The sequence below is a fragment of the Scyliorhinus canicula genome, chromosome 27 (genome assembly GCF_902713615.1).
Source record: "Scyliorhinus canicula chromosome 27, sScyCan1.1, whole genome shotgun sequence".
Classification (NCBI taxonomy): domain Eukaryota; kingdom Metazoa; phylum Chordata; class Chondrichthyes; order Carcharhiniformes; family Scyliorhinidae; genus Scyliorhinus; species Scyliorhinus canicula.
The window spans coordinates 21,500,651-21,525,118 of record NC_052172.1 but is presented as its reverse complement, the minus strand read 5'-3'; the positions used below and the strand labels follow the sequence as shown (position 1 = coordinate 21,525,118).

At 53.0% G+C, this 24,468-nt stretch overlaps 1 protein-coding gene across 1 annotated transcript; it reads left to right on the top strand.

The window, feature by feature from the left end:
• Positions 1–244: 244 nt before the first annotated feature.
• On the top strand, positions 245–16,376 carry nop53 (NOP53 ribosome biogenesis factor). The gene is made up of 13 exons (XM_038786040.1): positions 245–461; positions 2,546–2,610; positions 3,916–4,000; positions 4,574–4,761; positions 5,439–5,509; positions 7,059–7,154; positions 7,532–7,636; positions 7,901–8,077; positions 9,845–10,020; positions 11,468–11,534; positions 12,435–12,511; positions 13,164–13,220; positions 16,248–16,376. The coding sequence occupies exons 1-13, from the start codon at positions 274–276 to the stop codon at positions 16,252–16,254; spliced, it is 1,359 nt and encodes a 452-aa protein (XP_038641968.1). The 5' UTR covers positions 245–273; the 3' UTR covers positions 16,255–16,376.
• The last annotated feature ends 8,092 nt before the right edge of the window (positions 16,377–24,468 follow it).

The window sequence follows — 24,468 nt, the reverse complement described above, 5'->3', positions numbered from 1 at the left end:
CTGTGGGAGAGAGGCGCCGGGCGGCGGCGCTGCTGTGGGAGGGAGGCGGCGCTGCTGTGGGAGAGAGACGCCGGGAGGCGGGGCCTGCTGCTCGAAAGTGCGGATTTGAATCTGAAAGTTGTGGAATTGGCAGCGGCGGCTGTGCGGGAAGAATACCGGGTGTATTTAGTGAGTGCGGCAGGGCCGCGGGGGAGACCCGGTATCCCGGATTACCGGGTCCGGGTTGTGGTGAATGTGCGGCCCGGAGCCCCGGACTCTCTCTCTCTCGCTGTCATGGCGGCCGCCCCGGGCCCGGGGTTTTTGGCGCTGAAAGCGGTGCCGCTCTCGGGCTCCCCGCCCGACCCCCGCCGCCAGCGCCGCCGCCTCAACAAGAACAAGAAGAAGAACTGGAACAAACACAGCGACATCGCGGCGGTGGAGGAGTTTCTGGAGGATGTGAGGCAGCAGGAGCGCGTGTCCGGGTGAGAGACACCCCCCCTCCCCCCCCACAGCCCCCCCCCCTCCCCCCCCACAGCCCCCCCCTCCCCCCCCACAGCCCCCCCCCTCCACAGCCCCCCCCCCCCCCACCACAGCCCCCCCCCCACCACAGCCCCCCCCCCCACAGCCTCCCCCCCCCCACAGCCTCCCCCCCCCCACAGCCTCCCCCCCCCCACAGCCTCCCCCCCCCACAGCCTCCCCCCCCCCACAGCCTCCCCCCCCCCACAGCCTCCCCCCTCCCACAGCCTCCCCCCCCCCACTGCCTCCCCCCCCCCACTGCCTCCCCCCCCCCACAGCCTCCCCCCCCCACAGCCTCCCCCCCCCACAGCCTCCCCCCCCCACAGCCTCCCCCCCCCACAGCCCCCCCCCCCCCAGCCCCCCCCCCCCCCATCCCCCCCCCACAGCCCCCCCACAGCCCCCCCCCCACAGCCCCCCCCACACAGCCTCCCCCCCCCCCACAGCCTCCCCCCCCACAGCCTCCCCCCCCCCCACAGCCTCCCCCCCCCCCACAGCCTCCCCCCCCCCACAGCCTCCCCCCCCACAGCCCCCCCCCCACACAGCCTCCCCCCCCACAGCCTCCCCCCCCCACAGCCTCTCCCCCCCCACAGCCTCTCCCTCACCCACACAGCCTCCCCCCCACACAGCCTCTCCCTCACCCACACAGCCTCTCCCTCACCCACACAGCCTCTCCCCCCCACACACAGCCTCCCCCACACACAGCCTCCCCCCACACACAGCCTCCCCCCCCACACAGCCTCCCCCCCACACAGCCTCCCCCCCCACACAGCCTCTCCCCCCCCCGCAGCCTCCCCCCCCACCCACCACACAGCCCCCCTCCCCCCCCACACACCCCCCCTCCCCCCCACACAGCCCCCCTCCCCCCCACACAGCCCCCCTCCCCCCCCCACACAGCCCCCTCCCCCCCCACACAGCCCCCTCCCCCCCCACACAGCCCCCCTCCCCCCCCCACACAGCCCCCTCCCCCCCACACAGCCCCCCTCCCCCCCCCCACACAGCCCCCCTCCCCCCCCCACACAGCCCCCCTCCCCCCCCCCCACACAGCCCCCCTCCCCCCCCACACAGCCCCCCTCCCCCCCCCACACAGCCCCCCCCCCCCCCCCACACAGCCCCCCTCCCCCCCCACACAGCCCCCCACACAACCCCCCTCCCCCCCCACAACCCCCCCCCCCCCCCCCACACAGCCCCCCCACCCACACAGCCCCCCCACCCCCCCCCACACAGCCCCCCCACCCCCCCACACAGCCCCCCCACCCCCCCACACAGCCCCCCCACCCCCCCACACAGCCCCCCCCACCCCCACACAGCCCCCCCCACCCCCCCACACAGCCCCCCCCACCCCCCACACAGCCCCCCCCACCCCCCACACAGCCCCCCCCCCACACAGCCCCCCCCCCACACAGCCCCCCCCACCCCCCCACACAGCCCCCCCCCCACCCCCCCACACAGCCCCCCCCACCCCCCCACACAGCCCCCCCCCACCCCCCACACATCCCCCCACACAGCCCCCCCCACCCCCCCACACAGCCCCCCACACAGCCCCCCCCACCCCCCCACACAGCCCCCCCCCACCCCCCCACACAGCCCCCCCCACCCCCCCACACAGCCCCCCCCCACCCCCCCACACAGCCCCCCCACCCCCCCACACAGCCCCCCCACCCCCCCACACAGCCCCACCCCACCCCCCCACACAGCCCCACCCCACCCCCCCACACAGCCCCACCCCCCCACACACCCAACCCCCCCCACCCCCCCACACAGCCCCACCCCCCCACACAGCCCCACCCCCCCACACAGCCAACCCCCCCCACCCCCCCACACAGCCCCCCCCCCCACCCCCCACTGTGCTAAACCAGCCCCAGGTGAATGATCAGGACCGGACTGAGTGGGCAACATGCAGAGTTTGACACGAGTCTATTGATGGGATTGTGGCCCTCTGCAAACTCTCAGTATCGCTGCAAGAGGTTAATCAAATGAAGAATATTCTGGCTCTAATGTGTTACATATTTCTGTCCTGATCTGGTTGTGATTTGTCTCATTATCTTTTCAGTGGCCTTGTGTCTGAAAAGACCGATGAAAACCTGTTTTTTGTTGATACCGGAGATGAAACGAAAGGTAAGAAACGTCTGGCGGATAGAAATGTCCCAGATATCTGCAAACTGGCACAGCTGCTGATGGTCACCATCTAAGAAGAAGAACACACACGTTCACCTCGGTTAACTGCGTTAATATTCATCCCTAAACCAACATCACAACAGGCAGTGATTGTACTGGTACTGTCATTGGATTAGTAATCCAGAGGCCCCGAGTAACCCAGAGACCCAGGTTCGAATCCCTTTAGGGCAGATGGTGAAATTTGAATTAAATAGAATTCTGAAATTAAAAGTGTAATGAAGACCATGAAACCATCGTCTGGTTCACTAATGTCCTTAGGCTCTAATGTGTGAGGAAGTCTGCCGTCCTTACCCGGTCTGGCCTATATGTCTCTAGACTCGCAGCAATGTGGTTGACTCTGGGATGTTGGCCCAGCCAGTGACACCCACATCCCGTGAATGAATAACCAAAAACCCAATAAATGATATGCTCATGATCACATTGCTGTATATACAGGGAGAGGGCGTTGGGGGGAGAGGTCGTGCACATGCAGGGGTGGAGGGGCGGGTGTATGTCGATGCAAACCAAATTTCGCAATGTTTCATTTTGTTTAACAGTTTGATGTGCCAGGGCGACGCAGTGGTTAGCACTGGGACTACGGCGCAGAGGACCCGGGTTCGAATCCTGGCCCTGGGTCACTGTCCATGCGGACTTTGCACATTCTCCCCGTGTCTGCACAGCCCAAAAAATGTGCAGGGTAGTTGGATTGCCCATGCTAAATTGCCCCTTAATTGGAAAGAAAATAATTGGGTACTCTACATTTATTAAGAAAAACGTTTTCCGGTGCCTGGTACTCGTCAGATGTGGTGATGTAATCAAGAGTAGATCATTCCAAACCCCAGACACTGGGAGTACATGCAGACTCCACACACTGACCCAAGCTGGGAATTGAACCTTGGTTCCTGGTGATGTGAAGCAACAGTGCTAAACACTGGGCCACTGTCCCGGAGCATGGCAGTTAACCCTAAAATATACCCTACCTTTACAGTCTAATCTGTTAGTGACTCTAGTCCCTCTTCCCTGCCCTCTGAAGAGGCCTAGGTAACAGAAAGTTGTATCACAACCTCCTCCACCTTCTAATGGCAGCCGGGAGGGGCCGAGCATTGATGGCTTCCCATCTCAGTCCTGAAAAGGACAAAACCAGAAAATGCAGGAACTACATCAGGGAGAGAAAAGGGGAGGCTGACATTTTGAGCGTGGGTGCAATGCTGGATTTTTACGTTCTTTATTTGTACATGAAGATAAATGTTTGATTTGTTTTGGCAGACCTGCTCCATAATAAAGGAAAAGTGAAGCCGCTGAGAATCGACCTAATTCTACAGTCAGACTCCAAGGTGCCAGTTCCCAAAGAGTGAGTGACATCAATAAATTTGTATGGATTTCACTGGAGCAAGTGGAGTTTTGTCTTTTATAAATACAGATGTGATACGAGGAGCCATGTATATAAATAGAATTAGCACCTTTTGGAGTAATGGCAGCATGTGTGGAGTTTGTTCTTAACCCTGTGGGGGTGTGATACCTATTCTGTTTGAACTATTTTATGGAATCCCTGCCGTGCAGAAGGAGGCCATTCGGCCCACCGAGTCTACACCGGCCCTCCGAAAGAGCACCCCATCTCGGCCCACTCCTCAGCCCTATCCCCATAATTTTAGCATGGCCAATCCACCGAAACAGAGGAATATTCTGTTGAACCAGTGGATTGGTTAATTTCCCGGGAATGTTTCAGGACCTGGGAGATAACGTGGGAGGAACGCTTTGGCTTTCCACCTCTGACCCCTTTGCTTTGAGCCCAAAGCCTGAATCTGGGGATAAGAGGCTCTGTGACTTGTTTCAATCATTGTTTGTGAACTTATATCTTCTTGTAATTGTTTATATAGATTTATTTTAAGAGTGAGTTATTTTTAAAATGAGTTGATCTCTCCAGTATTTTAGCGTATCAAATTCCAAACAGCCGGAAGGTGAGAAAGAAAGCGGAAAGGGAGGAGCGTCTGGGAATTATCCCTCGGAAACAGCGGCTGCTCTATGCCCGGCTCCGTAATCCTGTGGCGAAGAAGAAAGTCGTTCCCAACAACAACCCCGCCAGAGACTTCTACGACCTGTGGTCAACCGCAAGTAAGAGAGGAGCCCACCTGCGTTATACCAGGCTCCTGGAACGCTGCGTTCCGAATCTCTTCCCCACCCCGGTCACCTGCAGAGGTGTTCAGTTCTACCTGCCCCCCCCCCCCCCCCCCCCCCCCCCCCCCCGGGGTCACCTGCAGAGGTGTTCAGTTCTACCTGCCCCCCCGGTCACCTGCAGAAGTGTAAATTGGTAGAATGAGATTAAGAGCGAGTCAATAAATACCCGTGGAGAGGGAACTGAGTTAATGTTTTGGGTCAATGAACTTCCATCAGCGATTAAAAGAGTCATTTCGTTGATGTGAAATGTTAACTCTGTTTCTCTCGCTGGAGGGTCACTCCCCTGCTGAGTGCAGCAATTCTGCATTATTATTATTGGGAGAAGCAGATTGGGAACTAGTTTCTTTTCTGGTCCCACAACCCAGAAACTGCTGGGAGCCCACAATGCCGGCCCTTCTTGTTCCTCGGGCTGCTGATGAATCCGAGCGGAGTGCACGTGGTCAATGTGGCTCACGTCGGCGCTGGCCGTTGATCAGTGACCACTGGGGTACCAAGTGAGAGATGTATAGTGTGAGTTGCTATGTTCCCGGGAAGCTTTAAAGTTCATTCTGTAATGTACATTCTGGACTCGTCCATCTATAGTTGTCTGTTAAACCTGTGGGTGCTCTTTCCAGGTCCCCTAGATAAGGAACTGGAAGGCAAAGACACGTGGTTCCTAGAACAGACCAAGAAGATACGGCTGAAGGTTGGTGTCTGAGAATGGTAAAGCTGCTGTAATTGGGTGAGGAGGTTTTTCTGCATTGACCGAGTGAGGTGTGTCTGCAGTGTTGAGTGATTCAGTGGAGCAGTACATCCTTCACTCCCTCTGCCACTGCAGCATTGTGACATATAGGAGTAGCCACTGAGCACCATGAATCTGTACCTCCGTTTTGTTATGGCCCTTTGATAGTGTAGTCCCGTTTGTATTCCTGCACAGAAGTGCCACTTCTATTGGGAATGTTTTCTACCAGACTGCAATCATGGAACCATCTGGGAAACCCATTTGTCCAGAGGATTCTTGCTGCCACACTGAAAGCTTCTGTGTGTCTGACTCAGGGTCATGGAGTTTTGCAGCATAGAAACAGACCCATCGGGCAGCACGGGTGTTAGCACTGCTGCCTCATGGAGCTGAGGACCCGGGTTCTGTCTCTGGACACTGTCCATATGGGGTTCGCACATTCTCCTCGTATCTGTGTGGGTCTCACTCCCACAACCCAAAGGATTGGTCACGCTAAATTGTCCCTTAATTGGGGAAAAAAGAAGGGGGCCCTTCAGCCCATCGGCTCTCCCATCAAGCCCCTAATCCCATTTTCTTTTTTTTAAATTTAGAATATCAAATTAATTTTTTCCAATTGAGGGGCAATTTAGCGTGGCCAATTCACCTACCCTGCACATCTTTTGGGTTGTGGGGGTGAAACCCACGCAGAGACGGGGAGAATGTGCAAACTCCACACGGACAGTGACACAGAGCCGGGATCGAACCTGGGACCTCAGCGCCGTGAGGCCACTGTGCCACCATGCTGCCCTAATCCCATTTTCCAGCACTTTGTCCTTGGCCTTGTATGGGCAATGCAGTGGTTAGCACAGTTGCTTCACAGCTCCAGGATCCCAGGTTCAATTCCCGGGTGGGTCACTGTCTGTGCAGAGTCTGCACGTTCTCCCCGTGTCTGGGTGGGTTTCCTCCGGGTGCTCCGGTTTCCTCCCACGAGTCCCGAAAGACGTGCTTGTTAGGTGAATTGGACATTCTGGTTTCTCCCTCTGTGACCTGAACAGGCGCCAGAATGTGGCGACTAGGGGCTTTTCACAGTAACTTCGTTGCAGTGTTAATGTAAGATTGCTTGTGAGACTGATAAAGATTATTAAATTGAGGGGTGCACTTATTGAAAACATCATTTCCTGAGGTTTGATAACCCAGGTGGATGCTGAGAGGATGTTTCCTCTTGTGGGGAATCTGGAACTAGGAGATGCCGTTTAAAAAATAAGGGATCTGCCATTTAAGACAAAAAGGTGAGAAATGTTTACTGAGTCGTTGGGCCATACCAGAGAGCAGCAGAGGCTGGGCCATTGAGTACTTTTAAGGATGGATTAGATAGATTCTCAATTGACGTGCTGGGGTGTGTCAAATGGCTCAAGGGTCCGAATGGCCGGTCCTAACTCGCATGTTCCCCGCTGAGGGAGTCAGTGTTTTGTCTGTCCACGCGTCGGGGTGAAGGATATCGTCATCTTCAGACTGAGTTGTTTTTGTTTTTGAACAGCGTCCGCATAAGCTAAACCAAAAACCGTCCCAGCTGCCTGCGATAGAAGTGATTGCACCTGGTGGATCGTATAATCCCACCTTCGAATCTCACCAGGTACGTGGGCGCGTGGCATTCTGACCCCTTCTCGCCGCAGCCCGTGTCAAACCGCACAAAGCTGGATGTAGAAAGCAGAAGCTGCTGAAAATAAATAAGCGGTCTGTGGGGGGGGGGGGGGGGGGGGGGTGTGGCCATTGAGCCCGTCGTACTTGTGCTGCCTCTTTCAGATGGACTTTGTCAGACTCTCTGTTTGTAGTAGTTTCTGCTTCGTGGCTGTAAAGAGGCCACCTTGTAGCTTCAGCAAGGTGCAGATGTTTTTTTCAATGCATTTGTGTGATGGTTGCTATTGTGTGTAACATTTACTGGTGTTACAGCCAGTGGGAGTTGAGTTACTGATCCACGTTGATATATATTTGAATACCTTGTCGACACAGGCACTGCTGCTCGAAGCTCACCAAGTAGAGTTTAAGAGGCAAAGAGCCGAGGAGAAGATTAGACGGCAGGTGGCCTTTCCGCCTTCAGAGGAGCTTCCGACAAAGGTAGGAGCCATTTCCAGCCCTCGCTGAGGGAGTGCTGCACTGTCAACATTTATCCCTCCGTCCGCATCACTGAAAATGCATAATCTGATCAATATTGTGCTGCGGTTTTAGTGGGATCTTGCTGTGCGCAGGTTGCTGGCTGTAAAGAATTCTCTTCCTCCCTGAAACATGTAGTGGAATCTGTCCGGTTGCTTCCGGCGCCATTGCTGGTGTGAGAGCCCAGTCCCGATTCTGACTGGCTGCTGCCTCTTCTTGTGCCTGTAGGAATCGGTGCTCGGGGAGCTGTGCCAGGGTCTGCTGGTGGATTCGGATGGCGAGGAGCAAGAGGGGCGCCCCAAGGCCGACGGCGAAGAGGCTGAATGTGGCCCCGTCTGGAACGCCGTCTGTCGTGTGAAGAAGACAGAACGGGAAAGGAAGAAAGAGAAAATGATCAGGAAGGAGGTGGGTGTGGAGCTCTGGAACAGCCCTTTCAGCCTGTTTCACCGTTTGATTAGATGACCCTGATCTGTATTTTAGCTCCATTTACCCGCCACTGTTCTTTAATCCCCTTATCTAACAGAAATCTCAGTACTGATACATCCATTCCTAAAAGCATAACTTCCATCAAACACTGTGCCACTTCTTTCCCACCCATCGCTGTGCACAGAAAATTCCTCTGCATCCTCATTGCGTTGCCCGTGCGAGGAACCTCTGGAGTTGCATTTCCTTTTTTTTTTAAAATAATTTTTATTGAAATTTTTACAAAATATAAACATCTTAACTCTATTAACATACAACCGCGGTAACACCCCATGAACAATACCCCCCCAGCTTCGAAAGCAACTTCAAACAAAAGGAAAGAACAAAAACAAAGAAAAAGAAAGAAGACAAAAACACGAGAGAAAAAAAAAAGAGAGAGAGATAGCACCCTCCGCCAACCCATGTGCACAGTCCCCCCCCCCCCCCCCCCCCCCCCCCCGTTCCGCCAGGAAGTCCAGAAAAGGCTGCCACCGCCTGAAAAACCCTTGTACTGATCCCCTCAGGGCAAATTTCACCCTCTCCAATTTAATGAACCCCGCCATATCAGAGATCCAGGCCTCCACGCTTGGGGCCTCGCATCCTTCCATTGGAGCAAGATCCTCCGCCGGGCTACTAGGGACGCAAAGGCCAGAACACCGGCCTCTATCGCCTCCTGCACTCCAGGCTCCACTGCAACCCCAAAAATTGCGAGTCCCCAGCCTGGCTCGACCCTGGATCCCACCACTCTCGACACCGTCTTTGCTAGCCCCTTCCAAAACTCCCCCAACGCTGGGCACGCCCAAAACATATGGGCGTGGTTCGCTGGGCTCCCCGAGCACCTAGCACACTTGTCCTCTTCCCCTGAAAAACCTGCTCATCCTCCCCTCCACAAACAGGTCCCTCAACCTCCTAACCCCTGCCCTGTGCCAGCCCAGAAATCCGCCATCAATGCTCCCTGGGACGAACCGATGGTTCCCCCGTATCGGGGCCTCCATCGAGCCCCCCATTTCTCCCCTGTGCCATCTCCATTGCCCCCAAATTTTGAGGGTAGCCGCCACCACCGGGCTCGTGGTATACCTCGTTGGAGGGAGCGGCAGCGGCGCCGTTACTAGCGCTTCCAGACTCGTGCCCACACAAGACGCTGCCTCCACCCTCTTCCACGCTGCCCCCTCCTCGTCCATTACCCACTAAGGGTCAATTTGGATTGGCCAATCCAGCGGGGGGGGGGGAAGAGAGAGAACTGGAGTGTCCTCCACACAGACAGTGACCCGAGGCCGGAATTTAATCTGTGATGCTGGAACTGTGAGGGAGCTCCCACACTCTGCAGCCGCAACACATCAGCTGTCCTTCCCCCTTTAATATGCATTCATTGTCTTAGTTTATAATTGATAAACATGACTACTCCCAATAAGTTTTATTACTGCAAGGAAAATTTACTAATAACTTTACAATTGCAAATAAATAACACCAGTTTTGAGAGATAAACCAGCTAAATATTCAGCATCCAATCATTTACCGATTTCCCCCCCCCGTAGCATTGGTTTCTATTTTCCTCCAAACACAAACTGGGCTGGATGACGATGGCAGGCAATATTCTGCCAACATTTAAATACCATTGGTCTTGGAGGTGTCGCTTGTAACTCTTCTTATGTGTCCCTCCCCTTGCTGGGCGGAGACACCATCTCTCAATGTGCTCTCTGCACCTTTCAGAAGCACAGGTTGAAGGCGCAAAAGGCGGCGCGACAGAAACAGCAGGATCTGTTCCGGCTTCGATCCATCAAGGGTGAAGTGAATCAGTTGGAGCTGAAGCTGGAAAAGAGGAAGGTCAAGCGCAAAGCGAAGCAGAAAGCCGAGGCCAACAAGCCCCGGCGCCTAGGCCACCTAAAGTAAGTCCCCCTCGATATGTTGCTTGGGGTGGGAAGGCGTATGGTTAACGTGTTGCCGGCTGGAATTGGCTCTGTGGATGGGGAAGCGGAGCCAGCAGCAGTTGTGGTCGTACAGCTTACCCACTCGCACTGAGCGGCCCAGCTCCGGCACTGCTTGGCTGCTAATTAACTTCATAAACCCGATCGGAAACTTGACTCTCCTTTTATGGAGCTCTTCAGTCAAGCAGTGATTGATGCCCACGTTGGCAATCCATTCTGTGCCAATGGAGGCACCCCGTGATGGGGCGGGTGGTCCGGTGCTGGACCTGCTGCAGGTAGACAGTATCTGTACATGGGTCGGTTCTGTAGCATATTGACCGTTTTGAAGGTATTTAAACTCTGATTTAGAAAATGAGTATTGCTGGAAAAAATACATTTTGTTGAAGCTTTTCATCTTGCACTCATCAGCAAAATCCCCCAAAAAATAATGTCGGGGGAACAGCAACTTTATACTGTATGAGAAGAGAGTGCTGATTGATTGAGTCCAATTAGTGGCGGTGTTGCCATGGGGGTTGCACCAGTTGATTGTGAACGACAGTTAACTGCCATGGTGGCGCAGTGGTTAGCACAGCTGTCCCATGGCGCCGAGGTCCCAGGTTTGATCCCGGCCCTGGGTCACTGTCCGTGTGGAGTTTGCACATTCTCCCTGTGTTTGCATGAGTTTCGCCCCCACAAGCCAAAGATGTGCAGGGTAGGTGGATTGGCCACGTTAAATTGCCCCTTAATTAGAAAAATGAATTGGTACTCTAAATTTATATTTCTAAAAAAAAGTTAACTGCCATGCATTGTTTGGAATTGAAATCCAGCAGCTTGAGTCTGATTCATCAAACAAATGGCTATCTCTAATTTAATTTAGCTGAAACAGGTGCAATGTGTGTGCATGCCCTTTCTGTCTGCCAATAAACAGGGTCCTATCTATTAATACATGTAGCTTCCAGCACACAAATGACTTAATTGACCACCTTAACTTGGTTGTCAGCTCAAGCTTTGGCACATTGAGGATTATTTAGCAAATGCTGTCCAATATGGAATCGCAACTAATGTTGGACACGTGCTTTGAGTTTTGTAAGCGCGGACTGGTTTGGTGTGGTCTGTACCTTGCCTGTTGCGAACAGCGGAAGGGACGTAGAGTTTGATATGACCCGACAGACATTGGAAGTCGGCCTACACACCCAGCATCACACTGGTGCTGAAAGCCATAAACCACATTGCCCATTTGTGTGAGAGACTCTATGGTGGCATCCTGTTGGAGGCGAATACTGTCCGTTGTTGCTGCTGCATAATAGCAGCAGAAAACTGCCAGCTTCAGCTGTCATGGTATTTATCATTGCTCTTTCGCAAGACCCTTGCCTGGGTGCTGTTGATGGAGCAATGTGCTGACTGTGTGTGTGTTTATTTCCTGTGTTAGATACGAAGACCCTGACCTTGAAGTAAAGCTCAGTGACGAACTTGCTGGAACACTCCGAGTTCTGAAGGTTGGCGTTGCTGGAATGTTTATCTTAATGTGACTGGACGTTGGTAACTGGCACAAATTCCCTCTAACTCTCGCGTTCTTTCTGTGTCTGGCACCTGTCCATTTCCCTGTTGGAACCTGTTCCTCCTGCGGCTGATGTTTCGAGGTGCGGATGAACAAGTGCCCCCTCTGCCCGATGACGAGAGCCATCCTTGCGCACAAAGTATTCCCATCGGGAATGTGAAGATAGCTCAGGGTTTCCATGGCACTGCCGAGTGGGCTCTGCTCTGGGATCTGAGGGCAGGGGGCAATAATCTGGAACCTCCTCTCTCTCGCTCTCCGCTCTCAACTCGTTGATCTGCCTGAATCTAAAGAACAACAGCCGAGCCACTCGAACTGGATTCAGTGTGATCATCATGTTTCTGCCTCCTCTGTTTTCTAACTCTCTCATATTAATCCAGCTGCTGCCCTGAATCAATGATAGCTTTGGTTTGGGTGACTTTTGGAAGCGGGCAAGGGGAGTGCCGATGGGTGTGTCGGCATTTAGTAGAGATTTCTAGCGTTTGATGAAAACAAATCAGGGTGGGGGATTCACCGACCAAGCAAAGGTTGAAAACCAGACCCTAAGATCACTTAACTAAACCAGCCGCCAGGTTAATTTGGCACATCACTGGGATTAGATGCTACTGAACACCTTCCTTGGGTATTCGGCCTTTTTTTGATCCCGTCCATGTCATTCACACCAAAGGACCGTTTCACCTCCGCTGAAATTTGAAACTGGCTTGGGGTTTAACGATTCCTTTTGCTTCAGGCTGTCTGTTTAATAATTGTAACTTTGAATGGTGGTGGAAGTGGTAGCGGTACCTCTTTGTCTGTGATTTCTGTGTAAGATCTTCCATAACGTTTGTTTTGTCCCGTTTAGCCTGAGGGTAGCATCCTCAGTGACCGATTTAAGAGCTTACAGAAGAGAAATCTGATCGAAGCCAGGATAAGAGCGAAGTAAGTAGATGTGACTTTTGCAGAAGCGTTGGCCTGAAGACAAATCAGGGTGGGGGATTCACTGACCAAGCAAAGGTCAGGGTTATTGCCAGGCGGGACAGAACCTGGTCCAATCTTATTTAACACTCCTCGGGTGGATTAGTAACAGGGCTTTTACCGTTAGACTCCTTGTCCAGGACTCTGGCTATTAGAATAAAACCAATCAACCCTGTCCACAGATCCTGATTGCTTTTCAATGATTTCAGTAAGTGCCTGTCACATCCGTACAAAGACTGGATCAAACCTGGCAACGACGCCTTCCGTTGTTAAATAGCGCACATTTCCTGGACTGTTGTATGTCGTAAGAACTTGCATTAACATAGCACCTTTTGCAGCGTTAGATGTCCCGATGCGCACTGCAGTCAATTGAAGTGTTAACACTGTTGTAGGAAATGTGGCAGTTAATTAATGCACAGAAAGATCCCGGCGACAATAGAAAGATCAATGACCAGATGATCTGTTTTGAGCAGGAGACCTGCTCTTCTTTGAATAGTGCCACAGGGTATTTTAGTACCCCACCAGAGATGACAGTTGGTTTTGCGATTATATTCTATGTTTCGCTTTTAGTAGATAGTATTGGCAATGGTCTCAGTTTCTTTTCCTGCTTTTTTAGGTTCAAGAGGAAGCACAAGTTAAAATACGTTGAGAAGAGAGCATTCAGAGAAGTGACGTAAGTTTCTAACACAGTCGAGACTGTCTAATAATAATATTCGCTTATTGTCACAAGTTAGGCTTCGACTAAGTTACTGTGAAAAGCCCCTAGTCGCCACACTCCGGCGCCTGTTCGGGTACACTGAGGGAGAATTCAGAATGTCCAATTCACCTAACAGCACGTCTTTCAGGACTTGTGGGAGGAAACCGGAGCGTTCGGAGGAAACCCACGCAGACACGGGGAGAACATGCAGACTCCGCACAGACAGTGACCCAAGTGGGAACTGAACCTGGGAACCTGGCGATGTGAAGCAACAGTGCTAACCACTGTGCTGCCCGTTAGATACCTTAACTGAATATCTTATAATGTTACTGCAACGGACTCCTAACGCAATATATATAAAAATTTCCTACTCATCACAGTACTTCTGCTCCTACACCTTAGGGTCGTCTTCAGGCCTACAACATGCCACTGATCCCAGAACCAGGGAGCTGGTGCAGGCCCCACTCGCTCTCGTTCTCTCTCACGCGCTTTCTCTCTCTCTCTCTCTCTCTCTCTCTCTCTCTCTCTCTCTCTCTCTAGCTGATGGTCAGATATCAAGGCCCCCCCCCCCCCAACTTTACAGAACCCTTTTTGTCGAAATCTCCAGTAAAATTGACTTTTGTATTTCAGCTTCAGCCTATGCTGACATTTTGCTTCAAATTAATACAATTTTTATAAAACCCTGTTCTGCTGAAGAGCTGAATCTAGAGATAAAGTTTTTTTTAAAAAAACTCCGGCCCGGGACAGGTTGGGGCCTGTGTTGCAGACTCGCTTTAGTTAATAACACACTTCTATTCAAACCTGTGGTGCCTGGTTATAAATCTGCCCTCTACACTGACAGCAGGAGCTGCCCCCCCTCCCCTTTCCATTCTGCCCCCCCCCCCCCCCCCCCCCCCCCCAGCAGGGCCCTGCCATCTGCAACAAATTAGGATCATGGTTTTTTCCACTTGGTGTGTAAATTCTGGAAATAGCTATTTCACTGCTAGGAACTTCATAGCTCGGCCTCTCCTACCTCCATACAGCGCTCGCATCCCAAACATGTCCCTTAACTGCTTGCACCCTTGCCTGAATTGACATTCCTTTCTCTCTCCCCCCTCCCCCCACCCCAATTTATTTATTACTCTGTAAAGCCCCTGTAGTTTAGATCGCACTGTGCTCTCTCTCTCTCTCTCTCCTCTCCTCTCTGTGTCTCTTCCTCCGGCGCGCTCTCTCTCTCTCTCTTTGGCGCTCTCTCTCTCTCTCTCTCTTTGGCGCTCTCTCTCTCTCTCTTTGGCGCTCTCTCTCTCTCTTTGGCGCTCTCTCATTCTCTCTGGCTCTCGTTCTCTCTGGCTCTCGTTCTCTCTGGCTCTCGTTCTCTCTGGCTCTCGCTCTCTCTCTCTGGCTCTCCCTCTCTCTCTCTGGCTCTCGCTCTCTCTCTCTGGCTCTCCCTCTCTCTCTGGCTCTCCCTCTCTCTCTGGCTCTCCCTCTCTCTCTGGCTCTCCCTCTCTCTCTCTGGCTCTCGCTCTCTCTCTCTGGCTCTCTCTCTCTCTCTCTGGCTCTCGCTCTCTCTCTGGCTCTCGCTCTCTCTCTCTGGCTCTCGCTCTCTCTCTGGCTCTCGCTCTCTCTCTGGCTCTCGCTCTCTCTCTGGCTCTCGCTCTCTCTCTGGCTCTCGCTCTCTCTCTGGCTCTCGCTCTCTCTCTGGCTCTCGCTCTCTCTCTCTGGCTCTCGCTCTCTCTCTCTGGCTCTCGCTCTCTCTCTCTGGCTCTCGCTCTCTCTCTCTGGCTCTGGCTCTCTCTCTCTGGCTCTCTCTCTTGCTCTCGCTCTCTCTCTCTCTCTGGCTCTCGCTCTCTCTGGCTCTCGCTCTCTCTCTCTGGCTCTCGCTCTCTCTCTCTGGCTCTCGCTCTCTCTCTCTGGCTCTCGCTCTCTCTCTCTCTGGCTCTCGCTCTCTCTCTCTCTCTGGCTCTCGCTCTCTCTCTCTCTGGCTCTCTCTCTCTCTGGCTCTCGCTCTCTCTCTGGCTCTCGCTCTCTGGCTCTTGCTCTCTCTCTCTCACTCTGTATTTGAAGCTCCTGCCTGGACCCATTTATGGCCTCGAGTGTAACACTCCAAAGATTTCACAGTGTCTCTTTCTCTTCAGACTCTCACCTTTATAAACTGTGTTTGGTGCTCCATAACTACTGCTGCCTGATTCAACTCTCAATCTCTCCCTCCCCAACCTTTGCTACCCTCGTTTATCACAAAAACATCTCCAGTAAAACAATTGGGAATTTGCAGGTCTCTGTGATTCCAGCCATTGCCAGGAGGTGGCAGTCAGATGCTGGGTATGGACCCACAAACCTTCAGTGGAACCGATCTCCGCTGGGAAGCGGGTACGCGTTTTGGGAGGGTTTCCACTTCCCCAGATTTGAGTACGCCTCGGTGTTGCTTAATGTGGGGATTCTGCAGCGAGACTGCGCCGCTTCCGGCTCAAACTGCAGGCTCTGAGAGCTCGAGGCTCCTATTTATTTGGCATTCTGCTCCGGGAAGGTTTGAGGTTGAAGAGGCTGCTAGATCGTGCTGAGTGGTACAGTCGCATAGCCTGCCTTCTCTGAGGGCTGGAGGCATCTTCAATATTACCACTGGGCCGAGTGCATTGATCGGAATACTCGCACATTAGCCCGCACACTTCTACATGCGGTGTACTGCTTCCAAGATGCTCTTAAAGTCATCCCTGCAAGGTCGTACCGTTGCTGTCACCCAGTGCTGCATTGTGCAGTAATATAACAGCAGAATACTGTGGATGCAGGAGACCTGGAATAAAAATCGACAAACTCTGGCAGCGTCTGTGGAGAGAGAATCCGAGTTAATGTTTCCAGTCCAGGGTGACTCCCCCTGAACTGAGCAGTGATGGACCCACACGGTAATCACCAGCGCTTCACCACCCAGTGAGAAAAGCTCTTTAACATCCCGCTATGTCTGTCTCGTCACCTATGGTGTCTCCCCGGATCTCAATGTTAAAATCCTTTTGCTAAAATTTTGTTTTTCAGGTTGTAGCCTCTGTTCTTGGAAGAAGCGAATCTCACGGCTGAAGTTGATGATTAAAATATTTTTATTGTGTGCCAATAAAATATCTGAAGCATTTACTGTACAGGTGGTGCTTTTGATAACTGACTAATCTTATGGCTGATTTATTAAGAATGAGGAATATTCTGGGAGGGGGGGGTTCAGATTTCTGATCGGGTGTGTAAAGCACAAACTGTATTTTCTGGAAATTTTTCCAGTGGTGTTAAACCCATCAAACCCATCACTCTGTGTTTTTACACCCCCCTCCAGCTTTGTGCAGACTCTGTAGACACTCCGAACCCTCTGAAATCCCAGGGCAGCACGACGGCGCAGTGGTTAGCATTGCTGCCTCACTCTGCCGAGGAGCAGGGTTCGATCCTGGCTCTGGGTCACTGTCCGTGTGGAGTTTGCTCATTCTCCCCGTGTCTGCGTGGGTTTCGCCCCCACAACCCAAAGATGTGCAGTGTAGGTGGATTGGCCACTCTAAACTGCCCCTTAATTGGAAAAAAAGAATTGGGTACACTAAATCTATTTTTTTTAAACCCTCTGACATCTTGATCAGGTAACAAGTGGGTGTCAGCAAACTTCCAACAATGTGATACTGACCGGGCTGGCACAGTGGTTAGCACTGCAGCCTCACAGCGCCAGAGACGTGGTTCAATTCCGACCTCGGGTGGCTGTCTGTGTAGAGTTTGCACCTCTCCCCGTGTCTGCGTGGGCTTCCTCCGGGTGCTCCGGTTTCCTCCCACAGTCCAAAGATGTGCAGCTTAGGTGGATTGGCTAAGCTAAATTTCCCTTAGTGTCCAAAGATGTGTAGGTTTGGCTTGGGTGATTGGGATCGGGCAGGGGGAGTGGGTTTGGGTGCGGGTGCTTTTTCAGAGGGTTGGTGCAGACTCGATGGGCTGAATGGCCTCCTACACTAGGGATTCTTTGATTCTAATCTGTATGAGTGATGATGTTTGAAGGGTAAATATTGCCAGGAAGCACTTCCCTGCTCTTCTTCGAAGCAGTACTGTGGGATCTCTTGCATCCACTGTAAGGTCTCATTTTAACGTAGTCAATGTGTTAGAAGCAGTTCAAAGCACGTTTACTCGACTCATTCTGAAAATGGGCGGGTTATCTTATGAGGGATGGATGGACAGGCTTGGTTTGGATCCACTCGAGTCTAGAACAGTAAGAAAATTTAAGATCCTGAGGGGGTATTGACAGGGTGGACGAGGAGAGGATGGTTCCTCTTGGGGAGGGTGGTGGGGTGAGAGAATCAGAACCAGGGGGTCACTGTGAAAATAAGGGAGCCGCTCACTTGAAACCGAGATGGGGAGAGGGTTATGGCGCGAGTTTCTGGAATGTTCTTGCTCAAAAGGCAGTGGAAGCAGAGTCTGAAAATTTGTGCGGCAGATTTGTAATTAACAAAGGGGATCAGGGGTTCAATCTCAAATCTCCAGATCATCGCTGATGATGGATGCAGTTCCGGAGTGGGTGAGACAATTTTTTCAATTCTTTCAGGTTGAGTAAAGATGAAGTCCTGTTGCAGTGGATTCCCGAATTCCTGTCCCTTTTTGCAAACCATGTGTGTTGAGGCCTGTTAGAGTTGTTCAATTGACGCGTTGCTGGAATAAAATTCAAGAGGCAGGCCTGAGAATCTCCAGTTGCAGGCTCCTCTTTTATAAAATCCAGACCATGTTGGGTCTGCTGCTGACATTTAAACAGCACGTTCAAAAGTCGATGAATTAATGTTCAAGAACGTTAAGAGTTTAGCGAAAGGCAGCCACTCTCCGAACGCCCCTTAGGCAAATAATCAACCTGTGTTTTCAGTGGTGTACCTGACGCTGAGGTATGAACACCTGACCATTGCTACCACATCCCGGGCCAGTCAATTCCAGCCCCACTTGACCCGCAGTCGCTACGCGGTTGAAATTAATTTTTATTTCACAATACCCAAGGTCTTCGGGTCACCGGGTTTGTAAATTAAAACGCCATTAACTTTTTATTATTAACAGTGTGGTAAAATGTATTTACGGCCTGATTAAAATCAGACACTTTAAATTAAAAATTTGCATATAGTAGTTAGCACTGCTGCCTCACGGCGCCGAGGTCCCAGGTTCAATCCCGGCCCAGGGTCACTGGCCGTCTGGCGTTTGCATTCTCCCCGTGTCTGCGTGGGTCTCACCCCCACAACCCAAAGATTAGGGCAGCATGGTAGCATTGTGGATAGCACAATTGCTTCACAGCTCCAGGGTCCCAGGTTCGATTCCAGCTTGGGTCACTTTCTGTGCGGAGTCTGCACATCCTCCCCGTGTCTGCGTGGGTTTCCTCCGGGTGCTCCGGTTTCCTCCCACAGTCCAAAGATGTGTAGGTTAGGTGGATTGGCCATGCTAAATTGCCCTTAGTGTTGGGTGGGGTTACTGGGTTATGGGGATAGGGTGGAGGTGTGGACCTTGGATAGGGTGCTCTTTCCAAGAGCCGGTGCAGACTTGATGGGCTGAATGGGTGGTATTAAGAATCTTGAGGATTTTTTTAAAATTTAGAGTACCCAATTCATTTTTTCCAATTAAGGGGCAATTCAGCCTGGCCAATCCACCCACCCTGCACATCTTTGGGTTGTGGGGGTTGAGACCCACGCAGACACGGGGAGAATGTGCAAACTCCACACGGACAGTGACCCAGAGCCGGGATCGAACCTGGGACCTCGGCGCCGTGAGGCAGCAATGCTAACCACTGCGCCATCGTGTTGCCCTTTGAGAGGATTATTAGTGGGTGGGGACTTGATTCTACCCCAACCTCGGCTGTAGCTGTAATGCTGATTTGTACCTTGAGAGTAATCGAATGTGGAGGTGGTGACATACGCCCACATTATGCCATCCAAAACACTGCTACCAACTCCCAAATACCCAGCGCCACCCCCCCCCCCCCCCCCCCCCCCCCCCCCCCCCCCCCCCGGGTCTCGCTGACCAATCTCGGCTCCCGGATCAGCAATGCCCTTGATTTTAAAATTCCCATTCCTGATTCCTTCCCTCCGTATGGCACTGACCGTCTCTAACCTGGGCCCTGCCACCTTCTGAGATCTCTGCGCTCCAATGCTGACCACTTGAACATTGGATAAAAGCAAATTACTGCGGATGCTGGAATCTGAAACTAAAGGGAAAATGCTGGAAAATCTCAGCAGGTCTGGCAGCTTCTGCAGGGAGAGGAAAGAGCTAATGTTTTGAGTCCAGTTGACCCTTTGTCAAAGCTTTGACAAAGCTCTTGCGCATCCCTGATTTTAATCACTGTGCCGTTAGAGGCTGCCCTTTCAGCCGCCAGAGATCGAAGCTCTGGAACTTCCTCCCTAAATCTTTCCACCTTGGATTGGGGCGGGGCGGGGGGGGGGGGTTTACACCCATCCCTGCAGCCTACTCCATGATGTGAATAGCTTTTACTATGTTAAAGGACATAAGAAATGAGAGATACTGGAATCTGTATGGCTGGTGTCAGAAATCAACATCACCAAGTCAGCCACTGGGAGGCACTGTTGAGCTGTTTTCTGACCATGTGAGATTTAAAAAGATGCCCAGACTGGGAGTGACTCCAGAGAAATCCGGTGTCTTTAAAATTGGGGAAATATATGGCTCCTGGATTGATTATTCCAACATGGTCCACAAGGGCAAGCAGAATGATTTGGATTCCTGTGTAATGTGGCTTTGTTGATTGTTACACAGTTCCCTGACCCGCTCACACTCTGCTTACCGTTACCAACAACACATTCTCTTTTGTCTCGGCTCCTGATCACTGTCCAGTGATCCCTGGGGTAGAGAGAGAGAAGGGAAATCAGCCAGGGTTCCTGCTCCTGATCACTGTCCAGTGATCCCTGGGTTCGAGCGAGAGGGGAAATCAGCCAGGGTTCCTCCTCCTGATCACTATCCAGTGATCCCTGGGTTAGAGAGAGAGGGGAAATCAGCCAGGGTTCCTGTGCCTGATCACTGTCCAGTGATTCCTGGGTTAGAGAGAGAGGGGAAATCAGCCAGGGTTCCTGCTCCTGATCACTGTCTGGTGATCCCTGGGGTAGAGAGAGAGAAGGGAAATCAGCCAGGGTTCCTGCTCCTGATCACTGCCCAGTGATCCCTGGGTTAGAGAGAGAGGGGATTTCAGCCAGGGTTCCTGCTCCTGATCACTGTCCAGTGATCCCTGGGTTAGAGAGAGAGAGGGGAAATCAGCCAGGGTTCCTGCTCCTGATCACTGCCCAGTGATCCCTGGGTTAGAGAGAGAGGGGAAATCAGCCAGGGTTCCTGCTCCTGATCACTGTCCAGTGATCTCTGGGTTAGAGAGAGAGAGGGGAAATCAGCCAGGGTTCCTGTTCACTGTCCAGTGATCCCTGGGTTAGAGAGAGGGGAAATCAGCCAGGGTTCTTGCTCCTGATCACTGTCCAGTGATCCCTGGGTTAGAGAGAGAGAGGGGAAATCAGCCAGGGTTCCTGCTCCTGATCACTGCCCAGTGATCCCTGGGTTAGAGAGAGAGAGGGGAAATCAGCCAGGGTTCCTGCTCCTGATCACTGTCCAGTGATCTCTGGGTTAGAGAGAGAGAGGGGAAATCAGCCAGGGTTCCTGTTCACTGTCCAGTGATCCCTGGGTTAGAGAGAGGGGAAATCAGCCAGGGTTCTTGCTCCTGATCACTGTCTGGTGATCCCTGGGTTAGAGAGAGAGGGGAAATCAGCCAGGGTTCCTGCTCCTGATCACTGTCCAGTGAACCCTGGGTTAGAGAGAGGGGGGAAATCAGCCAGGGTTCCTGCTCCTGATCACTGCCCAGTGATCCCTGGGTAAGGGAGGGGGAGGGGGGTGGAAATCAGCCAGGGTTCCTGCTCCTGATCTTTTGAATGATACTTTGAACAGAGGCCTCGCTTGGCCCCTTGAGTGGATCCCACGTCACACTTCAAAGAGTGGTGACCCCCAGCCCTGGCCAGTGTTCATCCCTCAACCCCAAATCAGCGAGGGAGAACGCCCTGGTCATTTCTCACATTGCTGTTTGTGGGAGCTTGCTGTGCACAAATTGGATTGGATTTGTTTATTGTCACGTGCACCGAGGCACAGTGACCGGGGACCAGGTCTGCGTACAGTCCAGACAGATCGTTCCATACATGGAACAAAACATAGGGCAAATGATAGATACACAATGGACACATATCGGGTGAAGCATACAGGAGTGTGGTACTACTCAGTAGAGAAGATGCGTGAAGAGATCAGTTCCGTCCATACGAGGGTTGTTTAGAAGTCTGGTAACAGCGGGGAAGAAGCTGTTTTTGAGTCTGTTCGTGCGTGTTCTCAGACTTCTGTATCTCCTGCCCGATGGAAGAAGTTGGAAGAGTGAGTAAGCCGGGTGGGAGGGATCTTTGATTATGCTGCCCGCTTTCCCCCGGCAGTGGAAGGTGTAGACAGAGTCCATGGATGGGAGGCAGGTTCGTGTGATGGACTGGGCGGTGATCACGACTCTCTGAAGTTTCTTGCTGTCCTGGGCCGAGCAGTTGCCATACCAGGCTGTGATGCAGCCCGATAGGATGCTTTCTATGGTACATCTGTAAAAGTTGTTAAGAGTCAGTGTGGGCATGGGGCGGCATGGTAGCACAGTGGTTAGCACTGTTGCTTCACAGCGGCAAGCACCCGGGTTTGATTCCCCGCTGGGTCACTGTCTGTGCGGAGTCGGCATGTTCTCCCTGTCTCCATGGGTTTCCTCCGGGTGCTCCGGTTTCCTCCCACAGTCCAAAGATGCGCAGGTTAGGTGGATTGGCCGTGCTAAATTGCCCCATAGGTCGAAAATGTAGGTGGGGTTACTGGGATAGGGTGGAGGTGTGGGCTCAGGTAGTGTGCTCTTTCAGGGGCCGGTTTCGACTCGATGGGCCGCATGGCCTCCTTATGCACTGTAAATTCTGCCAATTGGCTGCTGCGTCTCTGGTGTTACAACAGTGCTGGGTTGTGAAATGCTTTGGCGCGTCTCGAAGTGCTGAAAAGTGTTTTAGGGACTCAATTATTTTGATGCACCAACACACCCAGCGATTTCACAGCAAAGTTCACTCTTGTTCAACACTGGGCGCGATTCTCCGGCCGCGCCCACCACGCGATCGGAAATTCCCGCCCGAGGTCAATGGACCTTTACGTGGTCCGCGTCGCGCCCGTGGCGATCTTGCGGCGGGAGGGGGCGGAGGAATCCTGCCCGCCGTATCGGGGACAGTCCTGGGGCCAAGAATCAAACACTCGGGTCAGTAACGAGACAGACTACGGAACTGTTGTTGAAGCTTGTTTTATTTCCCACAGTCAGAATATTCTGTTGATTACACCTTTAAACGACAACACGTTTGATGATGGTGAGATCGCAGATTATATCCCGACTAACCGGCTTCAGAATAAGAAACCATTCCGGTTCGATCGGAGATCCAAAAACCACCTGGCGGCAGAGGCACTGAATCGACGTTCTCTGGGAACGGGGGTGGGGTTTGGGGGTGGGGTTTGGGGGGGGGGGGGGGGTTCAACGTCCGCCGCCCATCCCTCCCTGCGGCCACAAACCACAAGCAGACAGCCCCTGACCTGATTTGGAAAGTTCCCGTCTGCCGCCCTGGCCAGCCATTTTCCCAGCTTCAACATTCCCAAAACGAATAAACAAATAACCTTCAAATAAAATGTTTGTTTAATGCCGCAGTGGTTTTATTTCTCCCCGGCTTTGCGCGGGGAAGAGATTAACGTTTTAATTCCTGAAGACTCCAGGGTGACCCTGGAGGGTTTGTCAAACCCGGAGTCTGTAGCACCATTTGCGAAATTGCCAAGACATTGCAGCAGTCAGCAGTCAGGTTTCGCACTGAGTGGAGTGAAGTAGAAATCTGGTTGTGGATGTTTACCCGGTCAGAACTGAGCTGAGCATGTGGGGTGGGGGGGGGGGTGGGCAGCGTCATTTCTCACCTGCTGCTTTAACCAGTGCCCCAGCCCAATTGATACATTGCCTCCCCCCAATGGCGTAACTGGAGTAAAACCTCAAACCTCACAGGAGCTATCAGACTAAACCTGCCACTGACTCACATGAGCACAAGTGACCACATACTTGGTCAAAGAGGTAGATTTTCGGGAAGGGTCTGGGGGGTGGGGTGGGGGGGGGGGGGTGGAGAGAGAGAGGTGTAGGGGTTTGAGGAGGGACTTCAAGAATTATGGGGACATGAGACCAAAGGTGTGACAGTGTCAGAAGGAACTGAGCGACGGTGTCAGAAAGGGAGGCAGCTCCTTTTCGACTTTCCCCCCACCCCCCCCCCCCTCTGAGTCCTGACCCTCCCCTTCTCCTTCCGCCCGGGTCACTGCGCCACAGAGCTCTGGAGTTCCTGTCTCTCTTTGGGGTAGCTCTGCTGCCTCACAGCGCCAGGGTCCCAGGTTCGATTCCTGCCTCGGGTGACTGTGCGGAGTCCGCACGCTCTCCCCGTGTCTGCGTGGGTCTCCTCCGGGTGCTCCGGTTTCCTCCCACAGTCCAAAGAGGTGCAGGTTAGGTTGGGGTACAGGGATGATCGGGGAGGGGGCCGGGCTCCCTAGCTCTTTCAGAGGGTCGAGATGCAGGCTCGATAGGCGGAATGGCCTCCTCCTGCACTGTCGGAATTCTATGGTTTTAACACATCGGGGCTCCCACTGCCTCAGCAGCAACCCTCTGGGAAAAAGAGCTTCCCAGATGGTCCGGTAGAAGACAGGCCCAACAGAAGTGGCACTCTGTACCGGGGTGGGGGGTGTACAGGAATACAGTGTGTCTGCACTGCCTACACATAGCAGCAAAGACAGAGTGTTGTGTTCCACAGTTGCCAAGTGACTTGATTCCACACTATAAAACAGTCCAAAGATGTGCAGGTTAGGTGGATTGGCCATGATAAATTGTCCTTAGTGTCCAAAATTGCCCTTAGTGTTGGGTGGGGTTACTGGGTAATGGGGGTAGGGTGGAGGTGTTGACCTTGGATAGGGGATGGGGGTAGGGTGCTCTTTCCAAGAGCCGGTGCAGACTCGATGGGCCGAATGGCCTCCTTCTGCACTGTTAATTCTATGTAAATCTATGTAAGACTGGTTTGATTGAAACAAGGAGTAGTGGTGGGCCACTCGGCCCCTCGAGCCTGTTCCATCATTTAATAAGATCATGGCTGATCTCATAGCCTCAAACCCGCATCCCCCCCCCCCCCCCACCCCACCCCGCGATAAAGCATGCAATCTACCCAGTAGG